The 15,771-nt window shown below is 39.5% G+C and overlaps 1 protein-coding gene across 3 annotated transcripts in view; it reads left to right on the plus strand.

The window, feature by feature from the left end:
- ROCK1 (Rho associated coiled-coil containing protein kinase 1) overlaps window positions 1–12,156 on the plus strand; it is an 82,731-nt gene extending 70,575 nt beyond the window's left edge. Inside the window, exons 28-34 of one of the 3 annotated variants that reach the window (XM_084218124.1) lie at window positions 140–210; window positions 3,933–4,021; window positions 5,126–5,204; window positions 5,322–5,583; window positions 6,369–6,576; window positions 9,828–9,869; window positions 10,659–12,156. In XM_084218124.1, coding sequence (XP_084074250.1) covers window positions 140–210; window positions 3,933–4,021; window positions 5,126–5,204; window positions 5,322–5,583; window positions 6,369–6,576; window positions 9,828–9,855 — 737 coding nt within the window. In that variant the 3' untranslated portion in view covers window positions 9,856–9,869; window positions 10,659–12,156. Of the gene's footprint in view, window positions 1–139; window positions 211–3,932; window positions 4,022–5,125; window positions 5,205–5,321; window positions 5,584–6,368; window positions 6,577–9,827; window positions 9,870–10,658 lie in introns of those variants that run through there. The other 2 variants (XM_084218125.1, XR_014616613.1) reach the window with 2 other exon arrangements.
- Window positions 12,157–15,771: the final 3,615 nt, after the last annotated feature.

The raw sequence follows: 15,771 nt of genomic DNA on the forward strand, positions 1-15,771 counted from the left end.
TATTCTGCATTGCTGAATAAGTAATTGCCCATTACTGCATGTAGTACATCTTCCTTTCTAGTAGTAGTTTGCTTTTGTGCTATTCTGCTTTATTATTATAAGTACACAAAATTATTAAATATGCATTTTTTAAAACCAGAATCAAGACTTGAAGGTTGGCTTTCAGTACCAAACAAAGGAAATATAAGGCGTCATGGCTGGAAGAAACAGGTACAGATGCCTTTTTTCTTTCTTCCTCAGTTTCCTTGCAAAAGTTTCTAGGCATGTGGTGAATTGGTTTTACAACTCATATTTAAGAAACAAACAAAACAATTAAGAGTAATTTAGTGTATGTACATTATTGAAGGGAAAAAATCCCAAGAAAATTCAAGTTCACTATGAAACCTTTAGTAATGACATTGTGCAAATTTGCAACAGGGGAGGAAATGCTTTACAATGAGCATCTTGGAACCATTAAAAATCACGTTTCTTCTTTGAGTAAGCATCTTTATAATTCTGTTACTGAAAAAGAATCTCTTTGTGCAACTTGACAATACAGAGCAGGGAATGCCACACTTAAATGTTCTGAAGGTCATGGAAGAGTGCATCACACTCTAAATTGCTACACATGATTTCCAAGGATGTTTCTGTCTCCCTTACCTTTAGAATGATCCCTTTCTCTTAAAAATAACTGATTTACTCTCAGAAATGGGATCTCTGTGCCAGAATTCCCACTCCAAGCAAAGCAATCTTGTTTTGCCGCTGCAAAGCTTATGGTCTGCTTCCTTGAAACATCCGATGTTCAAATTGAGATACTTAGAACCAGTTTCTCATTATCTTTTCTGGCTTTTCAGTTCCCCCCCTTTTATCATCTTTTAAAACAACTAAATACAAAAGTGAGCATGGTCTCTAGAATTTTTTACGTTTTAAAAGCTAATTGTATTAAACAGTTTCTTTTCCTTCATCTTCCTTATATTAAAAGACTGCTGCTGGGAACTACTGAGTTATTAATCACACTTTTGAAGTAACTTTCTAATTCTTGTTGAAAAGTATTTCTCAAATGCTCCTATTTATATTCATATTCTACAACAGCCGCAAATTATTCCTATAAAATTTCGAGGAGAGGGGATTCATGCCTGTCAGAGAAGCACTTGAGGGTTTGTATTGAGTCTTTAGCTGCTGTGCTCCTTCTTTGAAGTACTGCTATTTTCAGTGGGCTGCCATGGCCTTCTTTATACACTCCAAGTGTTCGAGTTCCAGACCTGCCTATTTTTATATCAATATCAGACCTTGGTGATTTGCCTGTAAGTTAAAACCACCGCCTATTCTGGCTTGCTGGGAGTGAGTGATAAGTTCTGCCCTATCAGCTACCTTACCCCACCCCTACAAGTAAGGGAGGAACAAAAGCAGAATTTATGGGTTAACAGTTTACTGAAAGCACAAAACAAGACTAAGGCAAGCACAATAAAACCAGCAATATTAATAGCAAGAATATACAGAAAGAGAAGGTGCTTTACCCACAAAAAAGGTGTTCACCACCGGGAACAAAACCAAATGGCAGATGCTTCTGTAGATCTGTTTGATTGCTAAGGCTGCTTGAATCCTCTTGTTACAGAATTTACGGTGCTAGGCACAAATCAGGTAACTTTGTTCTGTTCTGGATTATATAAAATACAGAGTCATTTTTCTGTCAGAATGCTGCTAAGTAGCCTTTTGTGGTTTTCTGTAAAAATGGAGATTTATTTTGCATTCTCTGACAAATGAAATTTTAAACTCCTGATAAATGCAGCTTCTCCAGTGAAAGACTATCAGAATTTCTTCAGGCATGCCCAGTATAGGCATATTTACTTGCCTCAAGATATTTCAGGCAGTTAATCCATTCCTTTCCAACACTTTCCTAGTTTGAATGCACTCACACTTCAGAGGAATTTGAGCTGCAGATGGATGACTCAGTAATGAAATAAATTGTACTGATAAGGTTCCTTAACTAGCTGAGGCTCATATCAGTGAGACACAGTAGTGAGGGACTGTGTTCACTCACATGTGCATTCTGTTGGCTGAACTGAACTGTACTTGTTTCAGCTGCTGTTGTAGCTAAAACAAGCTGGCAGGTAGTCAGCCTACTTAGGTGCTTCTCTTCCTAATTCTCCTACAGTTTCAGATTTGTGAAAGTGGGAGGTGTATGCAACCTCAAATATAGACATGCCCAGATTAAATGAAAGGAAAAGCAAAATCATATTAGGGATGTAATTGGATTGATGCCTGAGTTGCTACAACTTGAGCTGCTGCATTTCTGACTCAAATGTCAGTAGCACTGATGTTTTTGCCCAATGCCCTCTGACTTACGTAGCTTAACTCAGGAAGGGGTGAGTGCAGAAAACTTACTTGAGAATAAACAGTTATACCTAAAGCTAACATTGAAATGGGTTCCCCTGACTTTTATCTGGAGCTTCCTGTCTTCCCAAATAAGGATGATATAATATCCTTCAAAAACCACTGTAAAAGAGAACTACTGTCAGAAGTTTTTTTTAATATGTTCACAACAGGATATTGACACGGTTGTACATAACTTTTTTTTGTGAGGTTATGTTGTTCTTTCACAAGGCTTATCTATAATGTCATAATGGAATTCTTTTACAGTCAGAATTTGCATTTGTGATAGTTGTCATCTGAAGGGCTTGCTCTTATCTCTGAAAGGAAAAGGTGCACACTTCAAAGTTGAAAAAGACATAAGTTTTCTATTGGAGTGGATAAAGGAATTGAAATACAGTCCTTTTTTTCAATGGGAAAAATCACAGGAGGCTCACACTTAGTACTTACTCAAGCTGATCAGGCTTTCTATTAAGGAATTGTGACAAAATGCCCTTTCATGTTTTATAGATGCTTTTCAGTAATTGAGATTTACAACTGTAGCTCACACCTTGCACATTTTAAAAGTGCTGTTGTATAAACTTAAGGTGACTTTCATACTCAGGTTTTGAGATCAGCTTCAAGTGCTATGTAAAATGAGGTTGAAACCTCCCTTTGTAGAAGGAGTAGGCACTTATTCAAATTGTCAGTATCAGCATTGTGCAGAAACCCATGGTTTAACTGGTTACCTGCCAGTACTTGGACTTAAGATGGACTATTGGCGCATTCACTCTCATGCTTTTCTGCCCTTCTGGGTTATATTATATGTGAATCTGGAGATCAGTGTAGACAGAGCTGCCAGTTTACCTCCTTGTAATTCTCCTTAGTGTCTTATATCTTACAGTTCGTTCTAAAACATTTGAAACTGCAGGGGAGGGAGCAATCTCAGCTGTCCCTGAGCTTATGCTTGTGGACAGTTCCAGCAAAGATGTTGGACTAGCAACTCCCAGTGAAGAGCAGCAGGCAGTGAATTCCAGTCTTGAACTTACTAGCTTGCTTAGGTTAGAGGTGTTTGATCTTAACTATCTCAGTGTATTCCTAGGTACCAGACCTCTGTTTCTGCTGATTCATTTTGGCTCTTTATTTTTCCAGTCCATTGAACTGGGAATAGCAGGAGCCATGGGATTCTGTTTTAGCCTACCAACAGTTTGGTGGAGTACCAATGAGTCCTGCAGGCCTGTAGAACTAGAGAACATTACGACATTATCAATAAGTGAAAACTTTTGCTTTGTGTCGCTCTCAGTGATACAGTAAATTTCCTAGTGACCTGCCAGTAGCAACTGAAATTTGTGAGTTTGTGTACAGATGGACTTGCAGAGTCAGCACAAGCATTTTAGAGTGATCCAGGGACAATACAGTCACTGCAGCTGTAGCACTGCAGAGCTGTCCGTAATGTAGCTGCCTTCAGGATCATTTGAGTATCTCCTGATGTTAATTTGAAACCTTTATTTACTCTGGCTTTTTATGTGTGTGTGGGAGTATATTAGGATAAATAATTGCTTTTTAAAATGTGATTTCAATTGTTTTACCCTTTATTTCCACAGTATGTGGTGGTGAGCAGTAAAAAGATACTGTTCTATAATGATGAAAAAGACAAGGACCAGTCTAATCCTTCTATGGTACTAGATATAGAGTAAGTAAAGTCATTGTTATTTTTGGATCCAAATTGACAAAAGTGTTGTGTGTGAAATAGCAGATAGCAAATCCAAAAGCTTGAAATAAAAATCCCATAAATAATTTTTAATTTCCCATACCAGTTGGAAAATGTCTGTCTGTATTTTAGCGTACCATTGACAGAACTTTGACAGTACTTGCTCTTTGTCCTATGATTGCTTTGAGAAAAAGAATCATTGCTGTTGTAGTCCAAAGCATTTCTAATTCTTCCAGCTGTTTTCTGTTTAAAGTGGTAAAATATATTAATTGTGATTCCTTTACATTGGTTATACATGACGAAAATGGTATCAAATATCACTGAAGCCCCCTCACTGGTACATGACTGATGTTTGAACAGCTGATTGACATTATGGGATCTTAGAGAATAGTAATTGAAAAAAGGTTTTAGAATTCATGAATAGTTGTATCAGGGACTACAGTGGTCTGGAAGGACTGTCAAACTCAGGAAGCGCTTCAGCTGCCAATTGCTCATAACCAGGAAAAGAGTTATTTTTTCCTAGAACTATTTTGTACTCTCTTTTCATAAACATCTGCTACAGCCACTGTTGAAAACAGGATCTTGGTAGAGGTGGACTTACAGTCTTGACCCACATGATGTTTGCTCCAATCTAAATAGTTTTTTCAACAGCTGGTGCTCCAGATTTCCTTTTGTGATGTTTTGGCATAGATTGTTCATCAATGTGATTTAGTAAAAAATGACTGGATAGTATTCTACTTAATATGGTTACTTTCATCCAGGTTTTCACTAAGCTTTTCTAGCAATAATGTTAGATTTCCTAGTGTTTTGAGGAAATATTTGAATGCCTTTATCTTAAGTAAATTTACTGTGATGGATCTTGAATCCATTGTAAGATAACCCTCTTTCCATGCTGTGAAATATTTTGGTCTTGTCTGGGTAGGCAGAATCTGTATGGTTTAAGAATTAGTTCCCAAAATCATATTGGAGTGTTGAAGTAGGTCGTGTTGCTTGCATAATTTCTAAGAACTTCAAAGCAGTTTGATAATTGTTCTGAGCCATACATAACTTTTTAGCATTTTCTGATTCATGTTTCTTCTAATCTAGTAAGCTGTTTCATGTCCGGCCTGTAACTCAAGGAGATGTATATAGAGCTGAAACTGAAGAAATTCCTAAAATATTCCAGGTAAAAAGAAATATATTCTTCTGTCTATTTAACTCTCTTGAAAAAGTGGTGGCTTCTTTGAAGAGGGTATAAAAGTACTTAGAGCTTCAACAGTAACACAGCAGTGTTCTTTTTCAGATTCTCTATGCTAATGAGGGGGAATGCAGGAAGGATTTGGAGGTAGAACCAGTACAGCCGGCAGAGAAGACAAATTTTCTAAATCACAAAGGCCATGAATTTATTCCCACGTTATACCACTTTCCAGCCAACTGTGAGGCCTGTGCCAAACCTCTCTGGCATGTCTTTAAACCCCCTGCTGCCCTAGAATGTCGAAGATGCCATGTGAAGTGCCACAGAGACCACTTGGATAAAAAGGAGGAATTAATTGCACCATGCAAAGGTATACTCTTGGTTTTTTTCTGTTCTGTATTCTCTACGTGGTTAAGCCAAACCTGCTGAACTACTGGAGGTGGATAAAAGCACTTCAGTTTAAAATTAAAATTAAACTTATAGCTGAAGTTCTAGGATATTAGGTGTGGAAGTTGCTGTTAAAGCAGTAGGCTGTTACAGTGCTTATGAGCAGGCAGCTGTGGCAAAGCTCTGTAGAGAGGTCTGTGGAGTACCTGATGGAGCTCTGCTGAGGGCCCTGAGAGCACAAGGTTCTCTAGAGGTTTCTTCCCAAGTACTGGGCAGCTCCTTGGTTGCCCTAACCATTCCCTCTGCACTTATACCTGACCCATGCTAGGGACAATTGCAGTGGCTGCATCAGGAAGCACTGCTGAGACCTTGCAGAGTGGTTCTTCAGCCCCCTCACAGACTGGAGTAAAAGTTTCTCCTCTGTGCTGCTGTGAAGTGGAGCATTCAGGGTATGTACTCTGGAACTTGGCCATAAGGCACCCACACAACCCTCCAGCTTATTAAAATTGTAATTAGTGTAAGTTTCTCATTTCTCAAATGTTCATGTTAGACTCAAGAATCTTAATGCAGAATGACAAATCGTGAAAAACATTAAATTCATAATCCTCCCTGCTGTTTATTGTCTTCCAAAAATATATAAACAAATCCAATACAAGAATGTTATAGATGCCATTGTTCCTTCCAGTGGCACAGTTGGTGTTTCATAACTCTTACTTTGATAAGGAGCCTGGGTTTTCACTGAATCATCTTCCTCCTTTTTCCTTGTAGTGAGTTATGATGTAACTTCAGCAAGAGATATGCTCTTGTTGGCATCCTGTCAAGATGAACAGAAGAAGTGGGTGACACATTTAGTAAAGAAGATCCCTAAGACACCACCATCTACTTTTGTTCGTGCTTCTCCTAGAACTTTGTCTACAAGATCCTCAGCAAACCAGTCATTCCGAAAAGTTGTTAAAAATACTTCTGGAAAAACCAGGTGAGAAATAAGCTACAAAAACTACAGACCTTCCTGGCTAAAAACCCCTCCGTTTATAAGTCCTATTCCATGTGAAATTGTGAAATAACTCCTTAATTATGGTTGCTAAACTGCTGATCTACATCTTTGCTCAAATCCCAAAGGAAGGAACAGAATTCTGTTATTATGGTAAATTTATCAGCTCTTCATATTTGGAAAGGTACCATGGAGGTGGTACCTGGCCTGCCAATGCTTGGGAGGGAGCTGCTTGCATTTTTCTTCTGTTTAAAGGCAAGGCTCGGTGGATATGTCAGTAATGGCATTCAGCAGCAAGGATGATCCACAGTCATCCCATCCATGGATTGACTCAGAGCTTGCCTATGCTAGAAGTCTTCTGCAAAAGGGGCTGAAATGAGAAACTTACAGATTCTGTCTGTTGTTAGGCCAATTCTTTTGTTGTGAGGCCAGTTAACTATTAATTCCATTCTTCCTCCCTGCTAACTCATTCCCAGTTGTCTTCTATCCCAGCAGTTGTTTTTGTAAACTATTTGTGACCTTATGCATTAACCAGGACATTATGTAAAATACACTTTTTTAATGCTTAGGTTGCTGTAATCCGATTTTAACCTTTATGAGCTTGGTACAGTATGTGTGTTGTTTTCTCCCCAAATAACCAAATGAATTGACAGTATGGAGTAGAAACTAGTGTCTCAGTAAGGAAAGAGTCTTCCCAGATTGGCAGGGCTACCAAACATTCCTGGCATGAAATGCAATAAAAGCAGACTTTTGCATATAAGGAGACATGGGGTATATCATGAAACATCTTCCTTGAAGGGAACAGATGAGAAAAGTTATGAAAGACAAAAAGGGCATTGATTTTCTTGTCCCCAAGACTTCCATCCTAAAACATAAATGTTGATAGAATGGTTTGGGTTGGAAGGCACCTTGGAGATCATCTAGTTCCAACCCACTCTGCCAGGGTGGATCAGGTTGCTCAGGGCCCCATCCAGCCTGGCCTTGAACACTCCCAGGGATCATAGTTTTGACATCATAAGATATTCAGTGAAGGCCTTCAAGATAATCCCATACTTCTTTATTTCACATTTGGGTATTTAGAGTTGTAGACTTCCTCTTCCAAAACATCTTTGAATTGCATTCTGAGTATGCTCTCCATTTTATCCTTGCAAGGTCCTCTGGTAGCTGTAATAACCAGTTTTCATGCATACTCTTATGGGAGAAAAATCCATCTTCTTAAATCACTTAATTTATTACTTTTCACTCTGTCTAAATAGAAGTGCTAGTTTGGAGTTGCCTTTAGCAAGGACAAGTGTGCAGCAAATCTGTTATAGAAGGAACAGATTTGTATATTTGAAAGTTTACAGTAACTCCTAAAGGAACGGGTATCTTTGGGGACATCAGTTACCCAGACTATTGCTGTTATTAATCCTGTTGGCATTGTCCTGTTGAGAATGTTACAGAGTCACAGAAAGGCACAAGTAGGGAATGGAACTTCTTTAAAAAATGAGAAATACCATTATTAAAGCTCTGTTTTTAAGATCCTAAAGATGCAATCAGTCTAATAGCTCACCAACCAGCACCATAAGGAGGACAGCTGCACATTCCTGACCTTTATCTTGTGTCAGTTCGTGCTTCACAGATTACCAGAGTGAACTGATCTATTTTTCAGCAGAAAATTAATCCAGGAATGTTTTGCCTGAAGGAAAGCCAAAAAACCCAAAGCATGACAACAAAAACAATCCAACCCTAACTCCACAAAAGAAAAGCTTGTGATTTTTTGTTGGGTTCAGAAGTTACAGAGGGTTGGGGGAGAGCCTCAAGAATGAAAGGAGGAAGGGTGATGGTGATGGTCTTGCACAAGTGAATGTCAGGTCAGATTAGCTGTTGCAGATACTGCAGCCTTGCATTTTCTCCAGCTACCCTGGTGTACAACCTCTGCTCACACCTTTCTCCATCACCCAAGGAGATCTTCCAAATTCTTAGGAAGAAATAAAGCTCTTAGGTTTTCTGTCAATTCAGACGTTAATACTTGCATGGTATCTTACCTCTTTTGCTTCTTGAATTTATCTGACGAGCTGTGACATGGATCAGTTAACATTTCCATTACTCTTCTAGTCTGACCCCAAATCCATCAGTGAACTTGATGACAAAACTGATATTTTGCTTCTTGATGATATCAAATACTGACAGAGCTTCTAGAATATGTAATTAATTGTAAGAAACTCTGTTTTAATGCTTCCCATTGTAGTCACTGATGGTGGAGAAAGAGTCCTATTGAGCATAAGCCATGTAGAGAGGCACAGCACTTGGGCAGCAGGAGTGCTGGGTATGTGTGTACTCCTGCCTGTCGTGCTGCCTGGAGATGTCTGCAAGAGGCAGGTGCAGCGCCTTGGAGGAGCTCCCTGGGTGTCTTTGTGACACACTCTGTCCCCATCAGACAGCTGGCACTGGGTTGACTGGAGTGCAGTGGGGCCTGCATGGCACCTGCAGAGCAGTGTGAGCAAACAATGAAAAGATTCAGCGTTCCACTGAGCAAAGAAGCATTAGAAAAAGGCCAGGTTGGAACTCTTCATTCTGGCAGTTACACTGTGGACATTCTTGTGGTTTTCTCAGACAAATTTTTTGTGAGTTGCATCTGTGAACTAGACAAGTACTGCTGTGATGGACTGTGCCCAGCCTGTGCCCTGATACCACTACATATTCTGTCCTGTGTGTTTAAAAAGAAGAGGTGATGGATTTATTTTTGGAAAATTCAATTCTAATGTACCAATGTTTAAATTTGGCTTATTAAATAAATTCACAGTGTAGCTTATATACTGAACACTTAACTGGTAGCTCAGCACAGTAGCTGAGCTCATTTGACAGCCTGTTGCTACTTAAAGGGGAGGATTTTCCCTCTCTGTCTTCCTTTTCCTTCTTTTCTGTCCTTGGATCCTAGATAAGTGTTTGAAATGGTCCATTTTGGACCCTAGATCAGTGCACTGAGAAGTGCAGTGATGGCCAAAGCTGAGGACAGGTAAGTAGGAGGATGCTCTGCTGGGGTCAGGGAGGTGATAAAGTGGAGGAACAGCAGGCTCTTTTCCTCTCAGGAGGCAGTCAGTTGTTGGATCAGCCTCTGTGAACTCATGCACCCTGCACTTCTCCTCCTCCCTCACCACTTTACCTAGCTGTGGGAATAAGAGAAGCAGCAATGATTTTTATGGGATATATGTACCTGGCTTTTACTGAGTATCTGAAAATTGTTCTCTTGTCAGACAGTATAGCAGAACTTGCCCTCGGTGATGGAGTCCTACCATGTAAGCAGGCATTGACTGTTTGTTGAATGGATACAGACTTGAACACTTGCTTGAAGACATTTCAGTACATTTCATTCAGGGTCTGACCCACCTTTCTTTGCAGTCAGTAGGCAGTGCTTCCTTGACTTCATGGAGAGGTGTCTCAGACCCCTTGAAAGGAGCTTCACATATAAAAGTTCATCTTAAGTTCTATTCCTCATTTTAATAACTTGTCACTAATGACAATCAGAACTTCATGATGAACTTGCTGGCATTTGCAGTACTGCTTCGAGATCAGAACCTACACTTTATAGCTTACAGTCTGCTGATTCATTCACGTTGTGTTAGCACAGCTGAGATCTTTTGTTTTAATACAGTTGGACTTGGGCACTTGATCAAGTTAATGCATGTTTGAAGAGGAAAACAATCAACCAGCCAAAATTCCTGTGCATCAGATGAGCTCTGCAACTGCATGTGCGTGCTCTTAGCCTAGAGAGCCTTTTCTTGTCCTGCAAGTGAAAGAGGGTCACCTTGCATTTGCCATGAATACACCCATGATTGTTGACTCTTAATTGCTTACTTGTAAAGCCGCTGTCATCTGTCTGATCTCTGTGTTTGCTTAAAGTTTGAAACAGAACAGTTCGTGGAAGATGATGTAGGTATGATGTTAGTATTGTACCTTGTCAATTGAAAAAAAATTCTGTTAAAATCAAGTATTTTTTTCACTGAGGCTCTTGGCAAACACACGCTAGTGTTATGAAGCTAATTTTTATATTTGTTATTAATTGTCTGTTTTCTTTTTTGTTCCAGCTAACCACATGTACAGCGCTTAATGGAACCTCATGGGATGCAGTCAGAGAAAGAGGGCTTTTTTTAACCACACAGAGCAGTGCAGACGGGCTGTTGTTCCTTTCAACATAACTATCACAGGCTTCAGGGTTAAGATTACTATTACTGTCTCCTCCTTGCTTTGGCACAAAAGCACGCTGAAGGTGTTTAATTGCGGGTTTGCCTCAAGGTAGATTAGATTAATTATTACTATGTAATGCAAGTTAAAGCAAATAAAGCTTAGCTAGGTATATAAAAAAGGTGCTGCCTTTTGGATTTTTTAAAAAAAGCCTGTCAGTCACAATGAAACGCAGCCAACTTTCTTTGTACCAGTGAAAGAAAAAGACTGTTAACCCTGTGAAGGGGATATTTATGTCAAGATGAGCATACAAAAAGGAGTAGAAGAGGAAGGTTTCTCGGTGAGAAGGACTGCAATTGCTTTCAAGACTCTTAAGTTGTGCTCTTGAAGACTGCAGAACTAGCTTAAAATGAAGCCTTATCACTTGAACTTCAGTGCCTTCACTGCAGAGTTCTTTACAGCCTTAATGCTAACCACCCACTATGGAATGGATCAAAGTGTTAAATATTTTGCATTATGCTTTACAAAATACTGATGCAGCAGGTTTGTAAAGGGGGGAAAACAAGCAATTGCCTTTAATCTATGCATTTTTGCCAAGCCATACCGAATTATTTTATTGTTAGAGGCATTAGAAACTAACAGTAAAAAGAACCACCGAGTTTGGAAGCATATTTTGGGGTACATCATTTCTATGACTGTATAATGTATTGCCTTACAATTTTAAGTGATAACGTACATTAAGTTAACAAACATTTAAGAATTATATGCACTGTTTGAACTGTAAATTATTCTTAGAACACTTTTACTTGGTTTTACATTGTTCTTTTAGTGCCTTAATTTGAGATAATTGTATTATTGCTATGTCGATAAATGTAGAAACCTAAAACTAAACAAAAGAAACCTCTAAAAGGCTATTGCATATCAGTAGTTTTTACTGAACTTTAATTGGTTGAAGTATTGTAGATGCTAGATGCATTTCTAAATTAAGTACAATCTTTGACTGAGAATTCCTCTTACAAAGAAAGACTGATTCTTGTTCATAAGCCAAGAGATGAGTAGGCAATGCAGAAAAAAAAAAAAAGACGTAAAAGCTCTGGGTGAAATTCAGGAATTTCATTAAATGCTGTCAGACTCTTGCTTTGTAGCAGGAATACATGGTATGGGCAGTATGGTTTTATTTTTATTTTATTTCTTAACCAAATACCTCCTCAATAATTTATATGGCTTTGCAGTTGTGTATTAAATAAGAAGCACTGGAAAACTGATTCGTCGTCAGGACGATTTGCATGTTTCAAGTGGTATTGAAAGCCGCACTGATGGATATGTAATAATAAACATATCTGTTATTAATATGGTAATGACTCTGGGCTCATTTAATGAGAAATAAAGTAATTTATGGAAAGACGCATTTGAAAATGACTGGCATGGTGTTTTCTCCTCACTGCAGCTTATACATCTTTGTAAGCATTCAGACATTGCAACAGTTTCCAAGTACAAGGTGCATTTGCATCATAATGCCCAGGGCAGTCTGGAAGGTTTTTTTTTTTCTTTTACTACTCCTCATGAATAAGTAAATACCATATTAAATCATGTTTTAATTTCCTTATTCTCATGGCCTGCTGTAGTAGCCTAGTTTGTATTTATTATTCAACCACCACCCTGTGAGCTGCCTTGTGATTGCTTCATCCTTCATGATGCAGGTTTGGAGTTTCAGAAATTCCATTTATTTGTGGGAGGGCAACACTGTTCAAAAGACAAGGCACTTTTTCTTGGTGGGGGGTTTTGGGATTAGACTTGTTTGGGCTTTTTTGGAACAGCCATGTACATCCCATGAAGCTAGCTGTCCATATATCTCCCTGGGTAATCCACCAAGGCCTGCAGAACAATGGAGCAGTAAGGCCCAATTATATGTGAATCATTGTATGTCCTTTGAAGGTCACAGAGCTGGGAAGTGCAGATAAATAGAAGCCATTGATGTAACTTCACAAGTTCCTCTGTGTTGGGCTTGCTGTATCTGAAATGTCAGCAATATCAAAGCTGGAGCACACTGAAGACAACCTTCCAGACCACCAGTCACATTGACATTGAGCTTGTAAAGCAATATAAGGGATAATTGTGACCTGCTTTAATCTCCTGTCACATACTGGGAAGGGAAAAATATAGTAAAATGATCAAACATATCTTACTTAAATATGTACATAATAATAGGAAATTTGGAGCAGTTAGAAAGGCCTGTGGTCTCTCCAGACTCAGATTAGGTTGTGGATTGCTTTTCTGCTTTCCTTTATTAGGTAGCTGACTTGCTTTCCTTAGGTAGCTAACTGGCTACCTCTGCAGGCTCAAAACCTTTTGCTTGAGTAATTTATTAATAAATAGTAGTATCTTGTAATTTCATATTTCATCAATCTGAAAAATAGCATAAACCCTGTTATGAATAGCTAGTGGCTAGTGAGAAGAGGGATTGTGGAAAAATGGTTTTTGCTCTACAGACTGGCACCTACTGTCATTTCCAGAGTTTTTTAGTAATGCTGAAATTCTGCAGGTTTTTTTTTTTTTCATGCTGATTTTGCTTGAGAAAGCAGCAGCAGACATAAGGAAGTGTAAAATTACATTGACTTGTGTGTCTGGGATAAATTGCAACTAAAATGCTGTAATAATAAAGTCTAGACGTGCAAATTACAGTTTGTGTGTTCTGGTACACTGATGTTGGCACTTGTTTACTGTAAGCAAGGTGCCTATCTACAGGAATAGCTACACTTTGAATAAAAAAAACAGCCAAATGTCTCTACTGTTAGGAAATGTAATGCTTACAGTCTCAACTGAGAGTCATCAAGAGATACGAGAAGTGTAAGCTGTGAAGAGCCAGCATAAATCACCCTAGCTGCCTTTATGCTGGTGAAGCTGTAATTTTACAAGCTGCTTGAGAAATCAAAAAGTTCAGATTCTTACATGATCTTTTTTTTTTTTGTTGATTTGCCTCCACCTTTTAATTTTTTTTTTGATTGTATTAGGTTCACTGACATTGGTAGAATGCAAAAAATCTGATTCTCTCTTCAAGCCTCCCTATTCCTGCTGAAGGCAACAGGAAAGAAAATGGAAAGAGTAGCTAACTGTAGCAAAACAGCCCGGTAATAAAAGGATACAGCCTCCTCCAAAGGTGAGATTTTCCTACAGTAGCCACTGAGGCTGTAGCCCAGAGCAAATTGGGAATTATGCAGCAAGAGGAGGGGGCAGCAGCTGAGCTTCCCTCTGAGCTTATGAACTCTGCTAGGATTTTTCTAATGTAATAATTACAAGCATAAAAAAAATGCAGGTAGAGTTTTGTTCTTCTTTCCCTGGATGTACACTTGTGACTCAGGATGTAAAACGTTTGAAAACTGCTGAAATAGAAGGGATAACACAAAAACGGAAGGGGGGGTGTTGGTACTCCAAACATCCCTCTCTCATTGCTACATTTTCTTTACTGAAGATACACAGAAGATACACTGGAGTGTAGGTGCCTCATCCCCGTGAGTGTGCAAGGCCAGGTTGGATGGGGACCTGGGCAACACGGTCTAGTAAATGGCATCCCTGCCCATGGTCCCTTCCAACCCAAACCATTCTGTGGTAGACAGGTTCCCAAGAACATGATGCTCCCCACAGAAAACAAATTATACGTTAATAAATGCACCTGCCAATACATTGAATGAGGGTAACTCATCTTGACCTTTAGAGAAACAAGAAGAGTAAATGCAGTATTTTAAGTCCTGAGTGTCTGTTATTTTAAGTGAATCTTTGTTCTGTCCCAGCCATCACACAGGTGCCTAAAGCACCTGTGACCCCTTGTCAAGGGGTTTGGTTTCCTTCCCTACACCTTCTGCTGTCTCACAGCACCTGCTTGTACTGTCTGAGGGTTCACCTACCACTTGTGCTCCTTGGGCCACAGGAGCTTCCATAGCATTAAAAACCTTTTCCAAACAGATCTGGACTTGCTCTGAGCCATTTTCTAGCACTCATAAATCCTGCCAGGCCTGTTGGCCTACGTGCACTACAGTGCTGATGACACAGCCCCAGCTTTTGGATCCAAGCTGGCCTGTATCCAACCAGCTCAGGATGGGAAGGGGCCCTGCTCAGATGGCCCTGTCACAGACCATGGAGACAGAGCCAGGATAAGCACTTCCAGTGTCCCCATGCCCCCACCCAAGGTTCCCCGGGGGCCTGTCTTTAAAAGATGCATTTAATAATGTTCAACCAATCCTTCACCATTTTAATGTCATCAGGTTCATATTTATACCTCAGGCTACACTCTTTATGTCTCCTGATGTCAATACTCCTTATGTGAGTTTGAATAAGATTCAGGAAATCCAGTGTCTATTGATCCCCTCCTTCAGGAAAAAGGCTCATGGCTGTTACTGCAGGAAGAGGCCTACACGGCCTCAGAGGAAAAAAGAAGGATAGTAGTTCTTCACCTTGCAGAGGTCAGGATGGTTTTTCCTGCTGATACAAATCCCATTTATTCTCCTTCAGCACAGCACCCTCTAGCGCCTATCCCAAATTCTGGAAATGCACGGTCTGTGACTGCCTAAGGCCCGATCAGCTAAGGGTTTCCCTGAAGGGAAGGATTCAGTGCAGCTTCAGACCATAGAGCATTCCACTTCCATTGAGCTGGCACACGTAAACGTGACTCTACGTTTGTCACTATTGGTATAAAGACCAAAACATTCAACTGAAGTTATCCCACACGTAAATTCACAGGCAGGCAGCTGGGATCTGCTCTCTCTTGAATAGATGGTCTGCAGGACCTCAGCCACAAAGCTTTTCTAGAAAGCTTCTTTCGGTAAGTCCAAGTAACAAAAGACTTATCACTTTTCCTGGTCAATTTTAACAATTAAATCGCTTTAGTTATTGTAAACTCCAGCTTTATTCAAGATCCAGCATAATCCAGCAAAATCTTTGAAGCTTCTCTGTGAAATGTAATCCTTGCTCCCCCAAACCTCCTTGTCCCATCTAGGAGCCTACACTGGACAATAAAATCAA

Source organism: Fringilla coelebs (genome assembly GCF_963513975.1).
Source record: "Fringilla coelebs genome assembly, chromosome: 1".
In the NCBI taxonomy this organism is placed as follows: domain Eukaryota; kingdom Metazoa; phylum Chordata; class Aves; order Passeriformes; family Fringillidae; genus Fringilla; species Fringilla coelebs.